Source organism: Mytilus trossulus, chromosome 12, assembly GCF_036588685.1.
Source record: "Mytilus trossulus isolate FHL-02 chromosome 12, PNRI_Mtr1.1.1.hap1, whole genome shotgun sequence".
Lineage (NCBI taxonomy): Eukaryota > Metazoa > Mollusca > Bivalvia > Mytilida > Mytilidae > Mytilus > Mytilus trossulus.
Genome location: NC_086384.1, coordinates 13,537,681 through 13,563,586, shown reverse-complemented (window position 1 = coordinate 13,563,586; position 25,906 = coordinate 13,537,681). Strand labels below are relative to the sequence as shown.

General features: G+C 31.4%; 1 protein-coding gene across 1 annotated transcript in view; it reads left to right on the top strand.

The window, feature by feature from the left end:
- The window catches only part of LOC134692155 (feeding circuit activating peptides-like), a 43,296-nt gene extending 17,836 nt beyond the window's left edge, over positions 1-25,460 (top strand). The window contains exon 2 of the mRNA XM_063552594.1: positions 23,549-25,460. Within this exon, the coding sequence (XP_063408664.1) occupies positions 23,549-24,847 (1,299 nt within the window). The 3' untranslated portion in view covers positions 24,848-25,460. The remainder of the gene's footprint in view (positions 1-23,548) is intronic.
- Positions 25,461-25,906: the final 446 nt, after the last annotated feature.

Below are 25,906 nucleotides of genomic sequence, written 5' to 3'. Positions count from 1 at the left end.
CATCTTATAATAGAAAAGCACCATCTTATAATAGAAAAGCACCATCTTATAATAGAAAAGCAATAAAAAAGACACATAAGACAGCTATGGCGTTCCATAGATAAATAAGGAGTCAATTTGTTGTTATGCTTTCAAACATTTCATCTTTTTGGAGGGTTTTCAGTCTTTTAAAATCTACGAATTTTGTTTTAAACAATCGTCTTTACGAATGATACCTTTTTCATTGTATTTTGTCTTTACGAATCCTTAAGTTTACGAACGATATTCTTCATTGAATCATGTCTTAACCTAGCCTTTTTTGAGAAGTTTTCTACACTGAGAAGTATCCTAAAAATTTTCTAATAATCTATAATAACAGAAACAAGTACTCAATGTTACAGTCTAAAGTACATAGACGAAACTATGATTATGTTACTTTTTCTGACGACTGACGAACTTTTTTGAAAATGGCACTAATGTAAATAGCATTGAGGAACTTAGTTAAATATGACGTTCATAATCACTGAACTAGTTGACATATTTGTATGGGGACCAGCTGAAGGACGCCTCCGGGTGCGAGAGTTTCTCGCTACATTGAAGACCCATTGGTGGCCTTCGGCTGTTGTCTGCTCTATGGTCTGGTTGTTGTCGCTTTGACACATTCCCCATTTCCATTCCTAATTTTATGTATAAAGGTCATCTAAAACTGTAAAGCCGTACCAGTGCAGTATTATCAGCAACATATTTATCAAACTATGTTGTTTACGAGGACGCGATTGAAGTTTTTGCAAAATAAGTTGTTTTGTAATCTCATAAACACTATTTACTGTCTATTGTCCAATTAGTTACAAAGGAGTGTTCTTCCCAAGGGAGATAATTAAAAAGTCTTTGTATGATAGTCAGAGAATTCATAAGAAGCAATAAACAGGGGAACCAGTGTATTAAATAGTCTTATTTGTCGCGAATAGCAGAGAGGTACCAAATAAGTCATTAGGCATAATATAAAGCAATTTATTAAATTAAAGTTTGTGTATTCTCTGGAGTTATCGGATTTGTTGTGGTTTGTCTTCGAATTTCTCTAGAGTTATCAGATTTGTTGCGGTTTGTCTACGGATTTAAACGTATGCTTTTGATGAAAAGTTTTAAATTTTCAAATACAATTTAAAGTGTTTATATTACTTTGTATCTTATTTGAATAACGACCGTCAACCATCAGGATATATGATCTGATTATTATTATTTCTATTTTTATCATTATTTTTTTTTTCCCAAAAAAATTTCGTACACTTGCACATTCTGGAAGTAAATCACTATAAAAATAGAAGCAAGTTGCAAATTAAGGGACAGCACCAATAATGTGTAACCTATCAATTATTTACAGAAGAACAATGTGTGACTAATCAATTATTTACAAACAAACATGACGAGACAATACTTGGAACGAAGCATAAACTGTTTGCTGAGACAAATTAGTTTTAGGAGTATTGAACCCTCCAATTCTTGGACACTACCAGATGTATAACCCATCGATAACGAATGTATGACTGATTAACAAGGTTTTCAGGACATACATTTAAAGTGGGATGTTCATCATGGGAACACAATTCATCTGTTCTGTCGTAATGTTGACCGTACTGTCGATTTCTATTTTTCGCTTCAAGTATGGAGTAGACACAATTATAAACTGAGTATCTTTCTTCAAGTTCGAAAAGATAAATGCTAAATAATAGTCGCCAAACTCTGTCGTGGGGAGACAACGATTTTATATGTATAGAACGAGAGGACGCTAATTTAAAGGTTAATGATCATTTTGCATTTTCCAAGAAATTTTAACTTCCCATCTGCTTACGACAAGCGAGTAAATCGCTTTTATTGATATTGCGTGGTATATCTGATTCAGACAAATAATTTGTAAGTTCTTGACATTTGAATTTATTTCTATTGTGTGATTATTTATGCATCATTTATGTAAGAATCATATCTAATAAAGAAATAATGAAACATTAGGGTTAATTACTGTGATATGATGAATGTGTCTGAACAGGATGTGTGACGTCATATCAGACTGTCGTCTGTCGTTCGGTGTAAACATATATTTCAGTAGAATTAATATCATTGATTTTCATTGAAATACGAATGAAAAATTTCTTTTTAAACATAAGTCATGGCCAATATTCTTTATTGCTATTGAAATAAATTACACAAAAAGTGGATTTTTTTTCAAAATCTTTTGAAGTCATTTTTTGAATAAAGGCGAATCAACAATTGATTGTCATTTTTCGACTCTACTACATATCTGCGACTGTTATACAAGTGAGAGATTTAGCGCTATAAAATCAAGGTCACTCCACCATTTTCTACATTTGCAAATGCCTGTAACAAGTCAGGAATATGACAGTTGCTGTCCATCTGTTTGATGTGTTTTGTCATTTCATTTTACCATTTGATTTGGGACTGTCCATCTTGAATTTTCCTCGGAGTTCACTATATTTGTGATTCTACTTCATTTTTTTCTTCGAAACAATACATTCCCTCTCATCTGGAAAGTTGTCGTCACTAACATATACGTAGATGATAACGTTCTAATTCACTTGATAAAAAAAAAAACAGACAATACCCTTCATTGGTTAACACCTTCTTTAACTGCAGAGTTATTTGATTTACATTGGTCACAACATTAACTTGTTTTTTTATGCTATACATATCTTTTATCAGAAATCATGTTTCACTTTGACACCCAATTTCAAATTCAAACATGAGTGTTTTACGGCATATCGTATCAAAGGTCTTCCTACTGTCTATAAACGCTACAAATACTTTGCTGTTTAGTTCTATATTATAATATACTATTTCGATGATACAATAGGATGCTTTCAGACAAACGAAATCTTTTCGGAAAGTTTCTGATATAGTAACAATCGTTTGTAGGTGGATGAGTACCACCTTTTTAAAAAGCTTCAAATTTCCTAAGAATTTGGTTATGAGTGTTTAGTGTGTTTAACAATATATTTTTCCGAGGTTTGTTTTGTAGACCTGTTTCCTCTGATATTCTTTGTTTATCTGAGTATAGTTTTTGTCCTGAATTTTTATCGTTTGAACAACCGACACCAGACGTGCAAAATTCGAGAGACTTCAAGACTTCTTTTGTTTGAGTAGGTGTCGATCATTTTACTTAAGATATGTTTTTTTAGAATGTTAAATATTCTTATGTTTTATTCAAATGAATAAAGGCAACAGTTGTATACCAGTGTTCAAAAATCATATATCGATTGAGAGAAAACGAACCCGGGTTACAAACTAAAATGAGAGACACATTATTTTTAAGAGGAAAACAAAGAAACAACAGGAACAAAGAAGTGCATTTAAAACAAACGCCAGCATACATACAAAAGATAACAACTGCCATATTCCTGAATTGGTACAGGAAATTTAAAAAAAACTTCTGGGGTTGATGGCTTGCCAAACATCAATATCAAGTCGTGGATTTCATGCAATGTTTTGTTTGTAGGTTTATTAAAAACTTGTTTGAAGATGGAGTTTCATTTGCACAACATATTACATTGAATAATTTTCGTACTGAAGCAACCATCCTATATCGTACACAAGTCCATATACAAAACAAATTAATGTCAACTTATCAGATTATAAACATAACTTACAGGTCTATATAACAGAAAATGTCATTACTGTTTTTTAACAGTCATCACTAAAACACAAAACCGATACAATAAGTAGAATTAATGAATAATATGAATTATATTTTGATATAAGGTTTTAGGGTACATCAACAAACGACATTTAATTCGATCATACATGTATGTGAGTAAGCTACGATAAATTTTCATAAAGTACATAATTGTGTCATGAAATTATCGGTGTGGCATATCTAAAATAAAAGTTTTCATAAGTTGGGGAAATTGAGAGGTAGATTCCCAACAAAATAACCACGAAAACATACATGATTTGAAATGAAAATATAAGTATATATATGGAAGTGTTTAACGACCTTGACTGGCTTTTCAGCCCTCGCACGGTCGGTAAATATAAGTCCGAGTTCACTTCAGTACTTATATAGGTGTTATAGGAATCGTTTTATTATTTCCAAGTAAAGTATAAAAACAGAAACAATTTGATGCTAGACATAGATATGATTAATTTGCCTCAAAAGTGATCGTGTCGCCTTTTTAGGACTAAAATGTTTTTTCTAATGTTATTTCATCAAAAATTATATCATCCAAATAATGACAGTTGCTGCCAATTACAACCAGAATTTTATATGTATGATAACTTTCGATTATGAATGATAGCACTTAATGTAAGTGAACTCAACGACTGGACTTTGTTGACTAAAATCAAACAATAAATTAAAACGTGCATGAGTCAGCTTATGCAAAATCATGTACTGAATGCATTGTATTTCCATAAGCGTAACTTGGAAACTTTAAAACATTGTAATACTGCTTAAAAAGTTTTAATATTAAGGAAGCTACTCGGTATCTTTGAACAATATTTGTTTGTCGTTTAAGTTCCAATTTTCTATTAAATTTCATGCCTGGAAATTTGAATATTTGATTAGATAAACACCTTGCAGATTAGTATATTTGATGTTTTCTGTTCGTCGCCTCGATGTAGCCTTTTTGTGCTAATGAGGCGTAAAGCAACCATCAATCAATCAATGTTTCCTGTTCGAATTGTGATACGTTGGGAAAAACAACATTCCAAAAAAGTTAAATAACTAGAAAATTCAAAACGGGAAGTCCCTTATCATTTGCGATAATCAAAAGCTCAAACACATCAATCGAATGGAAAGATCCGCCTCTATATTCAAACCATTTTTAAAGATTATGAATTAACCGTCGTACATGAATGGATTAAAATAAAATTTTCACAAAGTTAAAATTCTAGTAAAATTGTTTGTTAACAGTCAAAATCGTACATGAATAGGTCATAGAAACATGTGCATGGTCATGCATCGAAAATGAATTAGGAGCGCTTTAACCTATTTATCTTATCAGCTCCATATAATAACGATGTTTATTTATATAAACTATAGGTAAATGTTATAGATATTAAACTATCTGGTTTATTGCCTTTATCCTAATTAAAGGGACCAATGATTATTTCGTATTTCGTACTCAAACATAAAACAGAGGTTTGTTCATGATTTTATTTACTATAGATTATTTTGAATGGCATAACACCATTGTGCAAATATCAGAACATTTTGACACCAATTATTTCTACATGTAGTTTAAATTTCATCCTATTAAATAAACGCGGAATCAAGCTTAACCAGAGAGATCGCGCACTACTAATTATTGTCTTTATTTAAATGGTAAACAGAACCTAAGGTTTAACTAAGGAGTAAATCATGTAGAGTGCATATATAATTTCATTACACCGGCTTCTATTGGCGTTTTCCATCTTAATTTCGTAGGCGACTGCACAAAGCTCAAATTAAAACGCATGTTGTATTAAATAACTGAGAAACGTATTTTGGTTTCCACTTAACTACTATAGATAGAGGCATATCCTAGTTCAGACCATGATAAAATACAGATTTTTAATTTATATGCTATCATGTAATAACACGGACATTTAACTACAGTTGACAAATTATGTACTTTAATTACGTGTGTCAATTAGGCAATAAACGATAGGTGATTAACTAGGAATTCATTGGTTTAATACTCAAAATCAAAGCAGTAATGCCACGTTTGATGTCTGTAATTGTCGATTTTGTCAAAAGAGTATTGACATTCTGTTCAATGCTAATTATTGGTAATGAGAAGACAAGAAAGGAGAATTTTTATTGCTATTTGATCTTTTTATCAAATTCTGCATTCGACAGGATTGTTTTATACAGCAGTTCGTGGTAGCTATAGATTGGTTCAATCATAAAACTACACGCGACAATAAAATAGTATTACGAGGGAGGTCAAGTACTATATAATTAATAGCTATAATAGAGGAAATAATGATTTGTATATGCTAGATATTTCCCCCTTATGTTATTGATGATGTCTGGTGGACGCTTGGAATGAAATAAGTGTCAAACATGCCGTATACTTTGAATAAGTCTTGAGTGGATCAAACGACAACTAAACAATCTTTCCAAAAACATAGGTGTTTTGACTGCCTTCGAATCACCTTTTGGGTTAACCCCTTTATCAAGTAGTTACATTTTATCAAAATTAGTGAGAAGACCGTTAAGGGACAGGTGTCCAACAAAATACTCTTCTTTAAAGTGAAAGAAAGGTTCTCCTGTGTGTGTGTGTGTGTGTTTCTGTGGCTTATTTTTTGTTTTGTTTTAATTCTTTTTCCATTTATTATTTTGTTTGGGTTGAATTTGTTTTTGCTGTTTTTCCATTTCCAGAAAATGTGAAATAGAATATACATTTTTGTGAGATAACTTTGCTAAACTCTTAGTTCGACTTATAATATTTGATGATTCGTTTGATAATATTAAGCTATATTTATGTCGATCATTAACCTAGTTTAATCCTTACAGAAATGTATACAACTGTTCTACGATTAATAACCTCTTGTAACTATACAATGACGTGTTAAATAGTCCTTGTCTTGTGCTCTTCTATTCTATACGTTATACTGTTTGTTATTTTCCGACATGTCAGAATTTATCTTCACGGTTCAAAGAACATCATTGACAAATAAAAAATGACAAAAGATATATGCCATGTTGTATTAGTTAGGTAAAAGGTGATAGATTGTTTTCATCATCTAGATCTCTAAAATCTGTCAATGACAAATTCTGTTTGAGGTCAATGGTTTAAACTTGCTTGCGCTAGTTGAACGAATGTGCTTCCGATTGATCTATTATGTCTGTTTGTCTTGTTCATACATAGTTGTCAATATGATAAAATTTGATGCGACTTTCATACAAGTGAGAGGTTTAACTAGTTATAGAACCAGGTTCAATCTATCATTTTCAAGAATATGACAGTTGTTATCCATTAGTTAGATGTGTTTCAGCTTTTGATTTTGTCATTTGAAGTAAAATAACAAAAATACCGAACTCCGAGCAAAATTCAAAACGGAATGTCCCTAATCAGATGGCAAAACACAGCGAACGAATGAAAAACAATTGTCATATTCTTGACTTGATACTTGGTTTTAACCAATTATCAAATTATTAACAAACTGAATCTCGCAATGCTACTGTTTACACCTATGAGAAAATCAATTGTATTTTGCAATCTCTAAGGGCTTGTATCTATACATTGCCATTTTTAGAAAATTTTAAAACACTGACAATTGTATTACAAACTATACGTTATACAATGTTAATGTTAAAAGGAATTACTCATGTAGAATAAGCTGTGTAAGCTGCTTTAATATATTAGATGCTACTATTTATCAGCTAGTCTCGGGGTTAAAAGGATCAATTATTCTAAAGGAGTAAATATAAGGCAGATGGAAACGTCACTGACTTTGATATCATTGCAATCTGTATTCATTTGACAAAATTCTACTTTGATAAATATATCTAATTTTTTGTTTGTTTTTTTGTGATGATCTTAAAAGGGATATTATTTTTGTTAAATCAAGTGTTTTCATGTCATCTAGATAAAATGCATTTTATGAACATGTCAGCAGAAATTCTAATGATTTTAGGTTATATTCTTTCCTAACAATTTGTCTAAACCAAATGACATTCATACATTGTTATAACATTTTTTTAAATTTGTAGTTGTTCATTTCCGAAAGATAATGAAAATATATTGATTGTTAAAGTGATGAGAAGTCGTAATATTGTTGAAAAGAGGATCAAATGTCTAGCTGTTGGCAGATGAAATAACAGTTATTTAGGAAATCATTTGAGATAATACACAATTGAAAGTTAATATGGTGTCTAGTATTTCATTACGTCATTCAATTTGTATAATTTCCCTATACCCTGTATACAGTTCCAAACTTTGGTCAGAACAACAGTTGTCAACATTTGCGTAGGTTAAATTGAGAATGGAAATGGGGAATATGTCAAAGAGACAACAACCCGATCGTAGAAAAAAAACAACAGCAGAAGGTCACCAACAGGTCTTCAATGTAGCGAGAAATTACTGCACCCGGAGCCGTCCTTCAGCTGGCCCCTAAACAAATATATACAAGTTCAGTGATAATGAACGCCATACTAATTTCCAAATTGTACACAAGAAACTAAAATAATACAAGACTAACAAAATCCAGAGGCTCCTGACTTGGGACAGGCGCAAACATGCGGCGGGGTTAAACATGTATCTATAATTTCCCTGTACATGTATACAATCTATTTAGAATTTCAGTCCTTGAGTAGGACTCTTTAATTTCCTTGTACATGTATTAAATCTTCTCGAAAGTACAGTAGTAAACTTTGTAAGGACATCATGATAGTATATCAGCCATTAATGTGAGTTTGGTTTGCTTCCTGTAAAATCTGACTGGTATTGTTTAGTTGTGTTTAAGCTGTAGAAGCTGTGGGTTGTTATAAATAAGGTTACATAGATTTGTTATCACATTCTGTGTTTTCCTGTCCCCCTCCCCCCCCCCCCCCCCCAGTGACCTGTCCCAAGTCAGGAGTCTTTTATTCAGTATATATATATATTTGTTTTCGTTTGAATAGTTTGAAATTTGTCATTTAGACCTTTTATTACTTACTATGAGGTATGGGTTTAGTACACTATTGAAAACCGTGTGATGACATATGGTTGCTGGCTTCTTTTTCTTTTAGTTTCTGGTGAAGAGTTGTCTCATTGACATTCTGGAACATCTTGATTTGTAAAAGATTCTGAAGTAGTTAATTTAGTGCCTCTATATGTAAACCTATTAAACATAATAACGAAAACTTATGAAATTCATTCTAATGAATAATGAATTATTAAGCAATCCCATATATCAAAGTTGAAAAATGCCATCTAACAAATACTGTAACTTTTATTTTTGTTTTGTTTTACCGCAGATAGGAATTCAGTTTGGAATAATAGTTCCATATCATAAAAAAATAACTGAAAATGGTTAATCATGCTAACGAGTCCGTATCATATGAGTTATCTTGACATGAGATGTAGCAAATAATTTATAAATGTGTCTGTCCTGAAAGGGAACTTGTTGTTAATGAACCTGTTTTAGACTACAGTCTATTTAATTCTCCTCTTGTATAGATTGGAGGTAGAAAACATTGGTGAAATATCTTCTTAGTATTTCAATCGATAGTATTACTGTTATTAGCATCTCACAATTTCCATATTCAGTTATTAACAAAAGAAAATAGAAATTGGTATAACCATATGATATACCGTGTGTATGTTAGTAAAGACAAAAGTCTCTGAACAAAAATGTCACGAAATATTTTTGCATTTGACAATGAAATAAGTTTACATTATTTTTTTACATAACAATATCATCAAGTCACAGATTATCTTTAAAACAGTAAGATCATGTCAAACTTAATTCTAAAACAATCAAAGTCATTCACAGTAATTTTATAAACAGTTAGGTCGTTAAACAGTTAGTTTTCAAATTAGTTAGATCATGTAACATTTACTTAAGAAATAAGTGTTGTCATTTAAGTGCTCCTGGTTGCTCCGGAAGTCATTCGGTTGCTCTTGAAGTTCTTTGTCATTTGCGAACACAAATTTATAAAAGGTTTCTTTTCGAATATGATTTATTAGCCATGCTGAACAAGAAACTATTTATTTGCATATAAAAAGACAGAATACAAATGTGATTATGATTAACATCCAGGAACAAATTTTCCGTGAGAGATGTAAAACAATGTTTATATGAATGTTAATCAAGAGAAGGTACCAGCTGTTATGGTTCCATGACGTTTAATTTGTATCAATTCAATAACAAAGAATTGGTTCTGTAATGTTAGTAAGTACTGTGCTAATCAGGAAAAGGTATTCACAAATTTTTAGGTCTGATTGTTTGTAAAACTATTCGAATATAAGTCATAAATATAAGACATAAATTGTCTTTAAAAAACGTGTATTTCTATTTAAAAAAAATGACGAGAATACATATAAAACATTACAAAAAAGTTAAAATGAACATGACTCCAATAGAGACATTTCAACTTAACAAGGGATTTGTTGAAAATGGAACACAAACTTAGATGTGTGTTTGGTAATAAAAGATTTCGGAATTTCAAAACAAAAGTACAACAAAAATATCTAACTTCAAGACAAATTCAAAAAGGGAACGTCCTTTAAATTAAAAAAAATTAAACGCTATCAATCATCAAAACTGCCATTTTCCAGACTTGGTTTAAACATTTGCCGATGAAAATAGTTGGTTGATCTTCAAGACTTGGTTTAATTGCTCCGTCATATCGTCTCACCAAAATAGGTTTTCAAAGAACTGATGACAGCATCCCACTTACTTCGACTATGACAAATAGCGACTTGTTTAAATTTACCAAGGTCTACTTATAACCACAAGAGATCCCATTTACGTTCAAATTTATATTTATCCGTATACCAGTTTCATAACTCTTCTAATAGAGTCGCATCAGTTCACCTTAGAGAACTTAAAATGTCTCCCTTGAAAATTTATATATGATTAGTGAACTTAATGTTATCTAAAAGAAAACAACACAATACTGATAAAGTATCCTTTTCAAAGTCTAACTCTCAAACGAATCATGAATTATTTGAAACAAAGGATAAATTTCAAATTATGAATAAATGAATTTTAAAATATATTATCGTTATTTTGTGCTTCGTGCTTTGATCTTTTTTTGTTACAAGTTTTCATATCATGCTACTTGCTAGAGATGGAAAATTATCACTAGAAACTAAGCGGGCACGTGGCGTTGCTAATGAAATTGACCTGAAATAGACAACGTCGTCAAAAGTAAAATAGCGATAAACTAATTATCATTTGTCATCTCAACTCGATTGCCTTTCTCGCTTTCGCCGTCCCGGCCCAAGTGAGAAATTCAATCTCGTTGAGATGATCAACGATAATCTATAAGTATCTGTTGTTATATTGGAACATTCCTGATTTGTTTTATTTTTGTTTTTCAACACAGTCACGTCGATTACATATGTGTTTGATATATCACATTGTTAGATCTATAATAAAGGCAACAGTAATATAACGCGGTTCGAAATTCATAAATCGATTGAGAAAAACCAAATTCGGGTTGCAAACTAAAACTGAGGGAACACATTAAATATAAGAGGAGAAGTACAACACAACAAAAACACAACATCAAAATGCAACACACTTAGAAACGAACTATATTATATCAATAGCCATTTTCCTGACTAAGAACAGGCCATTTTTGAAAATAAAAAGGTTGGGTTGAACCTGCTTTTGTGGTATAATAAGTCACAAATTTAGAAAGTGTTCTTAAATCAAAAGAAGCGCTCTCTAAGATAAAACAATCAGAGATAATGAAGAAACTGTAGTGTACCTAACTTTTTAAATGACATTGGATTAAATTTCTTCAGTCATGTTTTATTTCATTTGAGGAATAGCTTGTTGAAGAGGATTTATATGTACTTAGCATTTCATTAAATTCATGAACAAAAGGAGATTTGTTCAAAGAAAAATCATGCACTGAGCAACGTATCGGAACAATGATCATTTTTTACAAATACTTTGTCATGTTTTTAATCGAATGCACTAATTAGAGAAAATCAAAAGGTAATTTATAACGACGGAACCCATGAGAAGTTATATTTAATGGTATCATATAGCCATTAGTTTCTTTTAATCTTCTTAATCTTGTTCTTTTTCTGATGTCTGCAATTGCACATTTTAACGAAATTGCAACAAATACTAGTATATAAATTACAAATTACGTTATAATTTTTCGTAACATGATGAATAACACTACCGAAGGTCTAAAGGTTCATTTTGATGATAAAACCACAAATACAAAAGCCTAACTAAATGTTATAAAACAAGATCCAATCACAATAAATTAATTGAAGGATGATGGACATCTATGAATGAAATATGTCGATGTCAACAAAGGTGACAAAACCAACTATTTCTATCATGTAAACTATTGAAGAAAATAGATCCATCATTATACAATTGATGAGCCAATGCATGGTCTCAAATTTATTTCCGATATAATTGATGAAAGCGTTTGATACAGATGTTTCAATGAGACTGTGTCTACAAAGATGTACTTATGATTAAAAGTTTAAAACATGCATCACATTATTTATTTGATTAGATGAGTTATTAAAGGCTGGGCATTACTAAAAATATATTATGGGGGCACATCCGGTACAATGAATGGTGGGAAGTTATTATATCCTTGAGACTCTTTACGTGCTTATTGGAGGTGTTTCCGATAGAAATTATCAGCTATAGATAGAACAATCTACTTAAATGATACTTACGACAAATTAAACAAGTCGTCATATAAAGTACAGATATAATGGTGGAATAGAAAAGATGACAATGTATAAGAATATGCTACTTACACTTGAACTGTTTGTACCTAAATTTCATGATCTAATAATGATACAATGATAGAATGAAAACCCAACATTAATTTCGCCTGGTGCACACCATACCATATTTGCAGTTACGTTTATCCTTCGATAAAATAGTATCGGAATGTGATGCATGTTTTGTACTTTAATATATGTTAGTCAAATTACACAGTTTGTTTAGTGTATATTAATGTGTGTCAAGGCGATGCATAACCATAAACTTTATCGTGTTGTGTACAATGGTAAATGAATTTCAATCCCAAACTGCCATTACGACATGCACGATCTTGACTTCATTTGAAATATATGAAACGTTTAGTCTTTTATAGCTTATTCTGTAGATATTTACGTATTGTGACTTCAATTCTATTAGCTACTGTCGGAGGGTATCGCGATACATGATATATCTTGATCACTGGACAAGTAAAAAAAACTTGGTCGAATAGAAAATGTAATAAATGTTGTATGCATTACAATTTCGATAAAGAAAACTGATTGAAAGAAAGAAAATAACTTAAAAAAAGAAAAATAATGTATCTAAAACAAAGTATAAAAGTATCTTCTATTTAAATTGCATTTGATCGGTATACAAAGTAGTACGTTTGAATAGAAGTTTATTAATAGGATAAGTTAAAGGTATATATGCGATTTATTATATGAATTATTTTAACATATGCATCCAAAGTATACGCGAGTATTAAGTGGGCACGTGACAAGTTTCTCTGTCGTCAATTTCTGTTTATACAATGTTTAATGAGAATTAAATATCCTTTCATCTTTTTCTTTCAAACATATGGTTACCATAAATTCATAATTTGTGGATGCCTGTTTGTAACTTCGTATTATTTCATATTATAGAACAAAACCTTTGTGTTACTGTTCCGATTGCATTAAAGTTTGAACTCTGCGGTTTTTGTTTTTTGCAATGTATCTTATTTGTTTTTCGTTCATTATCTGTTTTTATTATATATAAATTAGACACCTAGTCTTCTCGATTGGAGTGTCTTTTCGGGAACTTTTATAGCTGACTATGAGGTATGAGTTTGGTCAATATTGAAGGCCTATAGTCCTTAATTTCTATATCTTTTTGTCTGTTGTTGAGAGTTGTCTCATTGCAAATCGTACCTCATTTTCTTATTTTAATACTAACTACATTTAATTGGGTCTCGTTTCTTTATGGCCGCATAATGATCTAGTGACAAAATAATCAAAGACACAAGAATATTATTGGAGTACACCAGACTCTCGTATCGTGTTATTAAGACTATCGTTGCACTTGCGTTGATAACTTAAATTTATATAAAGGTCGTGTTGAATCTGGTTGGGGCTTTCTATCTGTGGCTATATAATTAATAGTAATTATAATTATATTTTATATTGTAAAAACAGTAAATTAACATGGTTTGTCATCATCGGGCCTTGTCAGAACCAAATCTCTGATTACAAGGCTATTGATACAATCAAGGACGAACACATTAAAATTCATTTCAATTGCTCTAAACATCGTGACAGGTTGAAGACCTAATTCATTTTCTTTAAAACTCATGCAAGTAAATGTAGAAGGTCACCAGAAAATTCTCCTTCATTTATGTTTTCTGTATTGCAATATGCTTTTGCGACTAATGAAACAAATAATGAAACTGTCATGAAAACCTGACATACAAAGTTCTGATTTCATTACAGAACTTTAATTAGAATTGGTAAAAATCACATTGATGTTTCTACCGAAAAAGAAAATAATCAATCTTTTAAACCCAAATGGAATTTTTGTGTTCAAAAGTCCAAATTCATCGGAAATTTAATATATCAGGTGACATTCCCAACTTTAAGCATACACTTTTAAAAAAAGAGTGGATGATTGTATCCTAGTGGGAGATATTATGGACATAATTGTGCAAATCGTGATACAAGCATGAAACTTGGTATAAAGGTTGACAAAATGATACTTATATAAAATCCGCTGCTGGCCAGAAAAAATAATCTATTTTTCAAGATGGCCACCACATATTAGAAAACGGCGGTGGCCATCTTGAAAAAATGATTTTTTTTAATGGCCAGCAGTTGTTTCTTTAAAAGTATATAATAATGATGCTTTGTGGTAATTTTCATGCTTGTATCATCATTTGCACAATTCCCTCGATTTTGCTTGCTAATATCTTCCACTATCCTTCTTGTATGACATTACTTCACGTGTATGGTTGATTCATCATTTACAACGCAAAATCATTAGATTCATTCAGTACAATTATAATTGACATTGAGAGCCGATATTTTATAAATTTTACATTTTGTAATCTTTGATACGATTGAGCAATTAATAAATAAACTCAACATAGAATCAGGGCTGACCAATTTGAAAGTCAGACGCGTGGTTCGTCTACAAAAGACTCACTTGTGACGATCAAATAGAAAATGTTAAAAGGCCAATAAAAGTACGACTGTAGTTGGAAAATTAAGATTTGTCGGAAAGAGACGCTTTACCTTCGTTTTAAATTGGCCTTTCACCTGTTTGAATTTGAGCGCTACTCATGAGTCTCATGAAAACGGAACGCCAGTCTTTGGAAACAAATGATAAGCCTGATATTTTTAAAGTTTTGCCTTATTACTTCCGAGGAAATTGTTCCCAGTCTTTTTACTTCTTTTTGTTATTCTATTTTATTTTGTTAATATATCTCATGGTATTTTCAATGTAATGTGTTGATTACCTCCTTCATATCTTCTCATTTTATGTATTTGATAGATTCGTAGATAATGAATGCTGTCCGACTTTATCTAAGAATGGCCTCTCTACACTAACCTTGCTATATTCTTTATTTTACTTTGTGTACCGACTGCTCTTTGTGACCCTTTTAGATCCAGGATACAAAGGTACAATTCCAATAACATAATCAATATATGTATGCACTGTCGAAACTTCTTTCATTTTTTTTTATAAAATTTTAAAAGTAAATATCAAAGCTCTATAGTTTCTTATTTATAAACAAAATATGCAATACTTAACCATTGACATATCTGATAATACGTTGACTCTGTACTTGTTGTTTATTTCACTTTAAATACAATAATGAAACGAAAATAGCTTTTGTGAAATATAACAGTTTTATGGTATGTGCTATCAAATTCAAAAGAGTTGCTGACGCATATAATGAAACATATATCACCTACTTAGTAAAATACTACAGTTTAAAAAAACTCTTTATCTAGAAACAATGCACAACTCAAACACTTTTTAAATCTATGCCAAGAATTTCGTAAACAACACAAGTAGCCACCTTGTTTCAATCCCAACCTGAAAGAAATAATACCAGAAACATACTTAACAATATAGTTAGCGACCCTGTTGACTTGTGTAACCTTCTAGAAATAATACCAGGTACATATACACTAAACTATACATGCTGCGACTCTGTTTACCTTTACAACCTTACAACTATTGAAAAAACGCTCAAGCAGCTTTTAATTATTTCGCATATAATTTAAGTCTTTCTGTATTGAACAGAACATGTTTTATTTTGAATATTGGTTATATTTTGTAGCAATCAAGATTTATATTCGTTATTTCTTTTGGTCACTTTGTTATCTGTTCTGTTGTTCTTCGTTTTGTGGTTTTTCACTTTGTCGTATTTTAATATCTTACAGAGTTGTAGCTCTGGCTTCTTGTATTTCCATGAGTAATTCATCTAGGACTAATGGTTCGATCGCTAATGGTTTCTGATAAGACATTGCTTTAAACTGTTATCCAGTGCTTTTTTTATCGATTTTGTTTGCCGTATATTTTTGCCCCCTTTGTTGTAGCATACACAGTGTTGATGCTTGTCTTTTCAGAAATATTTTACAGTTTGTCATACCGAATCCTTTTATAGCTTACCTTACGGTATAAGGTTTCTTACTGTAAACGTAGAACGGTCACTGATAATTGTTCATATGTTTGTTCTGTGGTCTTCACAGAATTGTTTCATTTATCATTTCACACTTCTTTATTTTCGTTTTTAGTCTTTGTGACAAATATTAATCTCATGTAACATAATCTGTTACTAATAAATATCAATGAAAATGATCTAAATAGATGACTATAATATTAAATTCTACAACAATGCTCAATAAAACTGTCGATCTGCGAAAACACGGTCATATGAATGTAATGAACTTACGCAACGGTTTGGTAATTGCAAAAATTTGATTTTAAATTCTATGTCACAAATATAATTCATTTTTACAGTTATATAATAATACCGTTTTATATTTCAAACTTAATTGTCACCGTTTAAAGTGTAACAACGATGTAACAATAGCATCCCAAATGAAATATTGCTATATATTATATAGAAAATTAATCATACTAAAGGGAACATGTTTACTAAGATATGTTTCAGATACTGGCATTTTGATTCTATGTAATATATTAATGACATTGTGATTTTAATGGACTCTTTTCAGTAGTAATTGTTAATAAAACAAAAGTACAAAACTGATTCAATTCAATGTAACTATTTTAGTATTCAAAAAGTACAATTGGTATTTTAAACTAAAACTAAAATTAATTTAAGTCCAAATTTTTAGTGAATCGTGAATATGTTATATTGATCAGATTGTTATTGATTCCCTGGAGATGGAATAACATATAAAAAGACTATGACTTAAGTGAAAGTTTTATTATTTTTGAAGTACTATTTACCTATCTCCAAAACAGTATGTGAAAAATAAGGGCAATTAAACCACTAAGTCATAGAAAAACGGAAATCAGTTTGATCAAATGAAAATGCAGTGAAACACGCTTCACAGAAAACTAAAATTTGAGCAATATGAATTTCACCTTTAACATTTTTTTGTATCCGTTCACTCTTTTACAACGCGTCAATCCAAATTAAAAATGATTGCGTTGATCACAACAGCCGAGTGATCGCGTCGATATCAAGAGCCGAGTGATCGCGTCGATATCAAGAGCCAATTGATAACATCTTATTTACCAGTTCCTGTTAAATGACTTCAGTAAGATGGTTTCGTATATAAAAGTATATAAGTGGCAATTTCTACCTTTAATTATTCATCTTCATTATAGTTAATATCAAATGTAATTTGTGTATTTTAAGTATTGTTTGCTAGTTTGTCTACTTGACAAAGCATTAGTTAACGTATTGATGATGTTTCGTTTTTTTCTCCGCTTTTTAAGAAAATGACGCTGTGGACAGCAGGCACTCCTTTACCAAGCACAATTGCCGTTCCAGGGAAACGCAACATATATGTGTAATTTAGTTTGTTGCGTATCTAATATTAAGTCATCAAAAGAAACTTCATCTTCAATTGTGATAAAAATATATTTGACTTTTTTTTTTTTTTTTTTTTTTTTTAAATATATTTGACTTCCCTTTTTCTTTACAACATGCCATAAACCCAATCAAAATATTCATAAAATCCTCTCAAAATTTACATGAAATATCACTGTTTTACATACTGAGGTAGACTATGCTTATTTTGAAATAAATAGAAGAAAAATAGCATATGAATACTATTTAACTTTATTTATGATCTCAAAATGGTGTAGTTAATATTAAATTACTCTGTGTAAAGCTCTTCAATTCTGGACATCGTTCTCATTAGAGCACCAACAGCAGCTCATCAACTGTACGCCTTGTGAATACTTATTTGACCAAAGAAGCCATTGACGAAGTTGATGTCCACTACAGTAATACGGAAATGGATATTGAATTATTAATGACTATTGACCCTCCATTACTCTTGTTTTTTCGTCCTTTTCACATCGTAAGGAAAGAGATAATTTAGAAAAAGAATTAGCCATCTACTATATTTGTCCCATTTATCAAGCTTTATCTTCCATTATTGGGACATTATTTCCTCCACATTTGTAAAGTGTGGAATGGATATTAAATTTATTTCTAATGAGAATTCCTACTTCCTGTTCTATCTTGTCGTTATACAATTCCACGGAAAAAGCAGGAAAGCACATTTTACTCATGAAAATAAGCATAATTATGAAAAAATTCAAAACCGTTACTCAAAATATTATCGGATATATGTATTAATAGAATTATCTACCGAGCGAAATCTTCATTGACATATCACATGACATTGTCATATCGTCTGCTAGTAAATGATGACATATATATGTATAGAATTATAAACTGCGCGAAATGTTCATCGACATATTATTTGACATTGTCATATCGTCTGCTTGTAAATGACACAAGTTTTTACATTCACTATTTGTCGGGCTGATGACGCGTTGACGTATATCCGTTAGACTATATTTTAATTCGGTCTTTTCTACATGAATCAGAGAAACACTAACGAAATTGATCAATTTTACTTTTAGATAGACAGCTCAATGTCAAACACACATTTTTTTCATTTTTTGTTTGAGGTGATTGAGCTTTTGATTTTGCCATTTGATAGGAGACTTTTCGTATTGAATTTTACTTGAAGTTTGGTATATCTGTTATTTACTTTTTAATATATATATATATATGTGGGGAACAATGAGAACCCTAATAAACAAAATGTGACATAAAAAGTGAATTTAAAAGATAAGGTAGAAATATTACTGTACGGTCCTTTATTTTAGGGCAATACAAGTAACGAAATCGCAAAAGGAATGACTATCAACATAGTTTGTATACACCATCAAGACATTAAAATGCACTACGTTTTTTCTGCTTACAAAATCGTATTCCACAGAACTGACATATTCTTGTTTAGTTAAGTGGTAACTGTTCTCAAATTTATAGTTAGTTCTTAAGAACTAAGCATCAAAAAGTTTTATCTCAGTTATTTTTTACGATATAGCAGATGTTTCAGATTGATTAAGCTTAAAGACTATACACCAATGTATTACACTACCCTTGTCGTGACTATTATCTTAATTGAATCACTTAACACAAATGAGCTCTATTACCTTGACCGAGTTTAAGGTATCATTTGTGTTCTCCTCGTAGTATGTGGTTAAGTATTCGATTAATTATTGTAGTCAAGTCTTTTTTAATCAGTCAGCATTTCATGATAACTTAACGTTTACAAGGTTCAGCTAAAAGATAGAGAAAATTTAATTCAATTGATGAATTGTATAAATAGTTATCAAAAATACCAGGATTATAATTTTATACGCCAGACGCGCGTTTCGTCTACATAAGACTCATCAGTGACGCTCAGATCGAAATAGTTAAAAAGCCAAATAAATACAAAGTTGAAGAGCATAGAGGACCCAAAATTCCAAAAAAGTTGTGCCAAATACGGCTAAGGTAATCTACTCCTGGGGTAAGAAAATCCTTAGTTTTGTGAATGATAAATGTTTTTACATTCACTGTTTGTTGGGTTGATGACACGTTGACTTATATTCGTTAACAAAAAAACATTTTAAATTTCAGTTTCTGATTGCAAAAAAGCGGTGACAGTAAAATACAAAAAAAACTTTAATGAAGACAGATAACTGAGGGTCTTGAAAGGTGTTTTTTTAAAGAGAATAATTGGCAAAATTTGCCAAATAAAATGCCAAAGAAATAACAAATGAATATAAATAGGCAAAAAAAAATGGAAAATAATAAAATGCTAAATTGAAAAAAAAAATAGAGAATGACAAGCAACATTTATGACAAATATGGAGAAAATTGAATAATACTGAAAAGAAGACCGTCATCTAAAACCTCAATATAATTTATACGAAATGCCTCTCGTCACGCAATTCATTAATGAAAAGATCCAATCTTTCAATTTTAAATGTTATGTGATTTCTTAGAGACAACTTAATTTATCATGAATTCAAAGATAAAAGGCCTCATTATGTAAACGTTTATAATCATTCGTACTTGTAATTTGTAATGTGAATGTTTCATATATAATATGCACAATTTGTTAGGAATGCGTGTTATCACCACTTTATTGCACTTATTTGTAATTCAGTAGATATGAGTGCATCCCAGCATTTTATAGAGGTTTACGTTTTGTGATTTTTTATGTCTGTCTGGTTAACTTTTTTATTTAACATGATATTGTCGACTAAATTATGGATTTGATTGTCCCCTTGGTATGTTCATCCCAATGTTTAATCAATTTTATAGCTCATAGTATTTTACAATTTTAATGTAAATAATCAATTAATTCGACTTGGTTATAAAATTTGTACTTAACCAATAGAAATGCTTTGCAGTGGCTATCTTTCTAGATATTACTTCTGTGTGGTTGCTATCTCACTGAAACATCTCTTTCTATTGATTCTAACGGAATAAACCTCAGGTACAAGTAATAAATGATTGACCAATCACATCAAGTGATCATTCATTTCTGAATGTTTCAATTAAACTAATGAATCATTTCATACATTGACTGTCCGTGTCTTAAAAATTAATTTCCACGCGTCTTCCGGTGACAATAAATATAATAATTACAACTGCGACCGTATGTTCTCAAGGGAAATATGCTTTGATTGGAATACAATAAGCTCGTTTATAAGGGTGTACATCCTTTACACAATCAGATTTGATTAAAGTTGATTATTGTAGCATTGAAGATTCAAATGTTAATAACTCCTTTCTTGCCATGTTTGAAAACTAGATTAAAGACATTGGAACTAAGATAGCATCTTAACTACACCAAAACCCAGTTGGAGGAATACATACGTTTTCCTAAGGTCCTTTTCAAAAGACAGGAGTGTATTAAATTTTACTAGCTTTGTAAATTCATGAGTTTCCAAATTGGGACAAAATTGACAAATCTTGAAGTTTCTGCACCTTGTAATAAAACATTATATTTTCTGGCTTTTTTTTTGCTGTTTGTCATCTGTGTAGGATCTTTCCGAACAGAATTTTCCTATGGGTTTCGTATTTTCGTTGTTTTACTTTTTCATATAAATGTTTATTTAAAATTCAATGAGCGTATCCTTTAAAACCTTATCTGGTTTTATGTCAAAGATGACTATTTTCTTCAAATAAATTACTGACCAGACCAAAAACTCATCCACTAACAGGGTTATGATTTATAATACCAGGTTCGCGTTTCGTCTATAAAGACTCATCAGTAGTGCCCTATTTAAATGAGTTGAAACATCAAATCCAATACGCAGCTGTAGAGCTTGAAACCCAACAAACTTTAAACGATGGTAACATTATGAACGTGTTTTACATAGAATATTGTGATATTGATAGTTTGCGTTTCTTAAGTTTTCTACTAAACCTTTCTGAACCGTGAATTGCAACTCTAATTATATCAAAATCAAAATTAACAATGCATTTAAATGAATTTGACTTTAAAGCACTTTCTGATACAACACAACACACCTTTAAATAGAATTATGATCACATTCAGTAAAATTTTAAAACATCAAAGTCTATTTATGCAAGCATAATAACTAAATTGAATTACCCTATTTTTTTGCATGGAGTTATTAGTTAATGAAACAGCGGTAATTACAGGGGAAATAAGATTTAGATTCATGTTCAACAACCAATTAATAAACAATTCAATCATCTCAAAACAAATTTGAAATTAATTTAAAATCTAGGTTTGTATTTTCATTTAAAACAAGAACGTGTCCCTAGTACACGGATGCTCCATCCGCACTATCATTTTCTATGATCAGTGGACAGTAAAAATGAGATAAAAACTAAAATTTGGCATTAAGATAAGAAAGATCATATCATAGGAAACATGTGTACTACGTTTCAAGTTGATCGGACTTCAATTTCATCAAAAACTACCTCGACCAAATACTTTAACCTGAAGCGGGACAGGCGGACGAACGAACGACCGGAAGAACGGAAGAACGGACATACGGACCAGAAAACATTATGCCCAGAAATGGGGCATACAAAATAGTTTTTTTCATTTACACCTATAGTTATTTATAATATAATCTTCGTTACTATCACAAAACGTCGATGATAGGGAATTATAAGTCACTACACGTACAATCGTTCTTCAAACATGATTTGTTTCTAGTAGAATTTCAATTACCACACATTAGTCGTTATTACGAGAATCGACATTGCCTTACATTTAACATTTGTGAGCAGATTTTCCGTTACTAGGCAAATAGTTGTTGTTAGTAAATTCAACATTTCAGAATCTGATGCATTCTGGGTAATATTTTCAAAAGCGTACATCAAAACGTTGTGATTGGTTTTAAATGTTGGAAGCAATGAAAATGCAACCAATGACGTAACGTTATTTCATTTTGGTGTACGAACAATGAGATTACCCATAGTCCTTTAGATTCCGAAAAGGCAGATTATCGGCTGTTTCACATGTAGAAAGGTTTTATATATGATTGCAATAGATACCATATGATGCTTTATATTCTGTAAACAAACCTACAAAAGTGTTTTATATTGCACAATGCTTTGTCTAAACAGAAAATGAAAGAACACGAGGGTGATCGTCGAGGTTTAAAAAAAACAGAACAAATCAAACGGTATAATGATTAGAAGATGTGGTATGATAACAAATACATTGAAATGCAATTCCATCTGAATTAAAATGAAGAAGATGTAAGCAATGATATGACAGCATACGAGAAAAGAACATACAGTTTTATCAACCACGATAGACCTCGAGATGAGAAAATTTTATAAAATTAGAACAAAAAAACTTACAACATCATTTATAAAATAATCAACCAACACCAAACAAGGACAAACACAAACCAATGACAACCAATGAATAACAGGCCCTGGCATTGGACAGGCAACAGGTCCTGAAATTGGTCAGGCAACAGGTCCTGACATTGGACAGGCAACAGGTCCTGACTTGGGACAGGCACCAGGCCCTGACTTGAGACAGGCACCAGGCCCTGACTTGAGACAGGCACCAGGCCCTGACTTGAGACAGGCACCAGGCCCTGACTTGAGACAGGCACCAGGCCTGACTTGAGACAGGCACTAGGCCCTGACTTGGGACAGGAACATAAAGATCAATGACACCCAAAGAATAACAGGCCCTGACTTGGGACAGGCACATATAGATTGTTTATATATTTCCTATATTTTGAACGATTAACAAACGGGGCATGGAATTCCAAATAGTACAAACAAAATTGCCCTTGATGTTATATGTGTTAATTTTCCTATATATATTATGTTATTCAATGTTTGTCTTTATTGTTTTAGGACAAATTAAGACAAAAACGCTCAAGTAGACTATTGGAAGAATTAAAGAAATGGACATTAACAACAACACCAATTACACCATTGGACCGGATTTCAGGTGTTAATAATCACCGTACGCATGTCCGAGAAACGGAAGAAGAAATTAATTGGACTAAGATAAAGGAACAACTCCAAAGGTTACTTGATTCTGAGAATGGATCATGGGATGCTAAACTTCTAGATGAATTGTCACCAGGTGATCAAATAGTTCTGGAAGATACAGTGAATCCAAATAGTGCTGAGGAGCTCCGATTGTTTTTAGAATCAAATATAGAGCAAAACAATGAGGAAAAACGTGGACTAGATACGTTAGGTGGAATGAGTTACCTGAAACGGGGTTTAGATACACTGGGGAATATGGGATTTCATAGCTACAAAAAGAAAGGGTTAGATACACTTGGAAATATGGGATTTCATGATTTTAAAAAGAGAGGGTTAGATACACTTGGTAATATGGGATTTCATGATTTTAAAAAGAGAGGGTTAGATACTCTTGGTAATATGGGATTTCATGATTTTAAGAAAAGAAGTTTAGATACTCTTGGAGGAATGAATTTCCATGGATTGAAAAAGAGGGGCATTGACACATTAGGTGGAATGGGATATCATAATTATAAGAAGCGAGGACTAGACACACTTGGAAATATGGGTTTCCATGACTTCAAAAAGAGGGGGTTAGATACATTAGGTAATATGGGATTCCATGGTTATAAAAGAGGACTTGATACGCTAGGTAATATGGGATTCCATGGTTACAAGAGAGGTCTTGATACTTTAGGTAATATGGGATTTCATGGTTATAAAAGAGGACTTGATACGCTAGGTAATATGGGATTCCATGGTTACAAGAGAGGACTTGACACGCTAGGTAATATGGGGTTCCATGGTTACAAGAGAGGACTTGACACACTTGGAAATATGGGATTCCATGGTTACAAAAGAGGACTGGATACGCTTGGCAATATGGGGTTCCACAATTACAAGAGAGGATTGGATACACTTGGTAATATGGGGTTTCACGATTATAAAAGAGGACTTGATACTCTTGGTAACATGGGATTTCATGATTTTAAGAAACGAGGAATAGACTCTTTAGGTGGTATGTCTCTTTATGGGTATAAGAAACGAGACCAAGGAAATGATCTCGATGACGATTTGGCTTTTACAGATACAGAGGACAGCATGGATAATGACAGAATCAAACGTGAAACAGATAACGATATTAGCAAATCTGTAGAAGAAAATGCAAAGTCCAGTTGACGGATAAAACCATTCCAGCATTTGTTAACAGTATTTCAGAGAAATATCAACAACTGCTGCCTTCAGGAAATAAAGTTTGGTGCAAGTTCATACTAACTGTGATATCGTTGTTCAAACCATATGGTTTTGCTTGGACCGGCCATGGCGAGAGGGCGTGGCATTGCTGGTCTGAATAAAATATTCAGACTGACTGAAATTGTTCACTTATACATTCCTTTGACTTGAGATAGTATGGTTTACGAAAGAAATAGAAAACATATATAAAAAACATCAACCGTTAAAAGATTTTACAGAAAAATAAAGAAATAAATTTTCATAAAAGTCAAAAATTAGTTTTCAGGTGCATATTGGTTTTCTTAGAAAAATAGTATTTTGCACTAACAAAAGTGTTCCTCGTTAACGTAAGACGACATACTTTGGTCCATTTCAGAATAGACTACCTTACCTCACCTTTACAACACACATACAAACACACACACACACAAAGTCTATTGATTAATATCCCTTTTCTGTTTATCATGGATGGAAGTTAAAATGTATACAATAATATATGAATATAAATAAACTGTTTAAGTAAGTGATTAAAGTGTCGGCTATTAAATTATCAAATGTTCGTCGTGTTTATACATTTATTATTTTTTATTGTTGAGTTTTTGATCTATAAATATCATTTCCTTAACTTTCTTGATTTGAAGTTCCGAGTTGTTTTATTTGAAGAGATAGGATTGCATTACATCTGTCATTCCTTTTTCTCACAAAGCATGATCATGTTGTTGTTTTTGTTTTTTGGGGAAAGTTTTCTTTTGTTCGTTAATTCAATCATTATTTAATATATTCATTTATTGATTATTTCATTAGAGCAATAAAAAATTTAATAAAAACACATTGAAGTCCTTACAAACACTTTGTAAAAATAACAAAATTCGTGTAATACAAGTTACACATAATCCCAAAGACTAAGAACAATGAATCAACTTCAATTCGAATGTGAGCTCAGGTGTTTTGAAAGTAGCATGATTTTATTCAGTAAGTATCAACATCAACATTAGGGTCATGTAG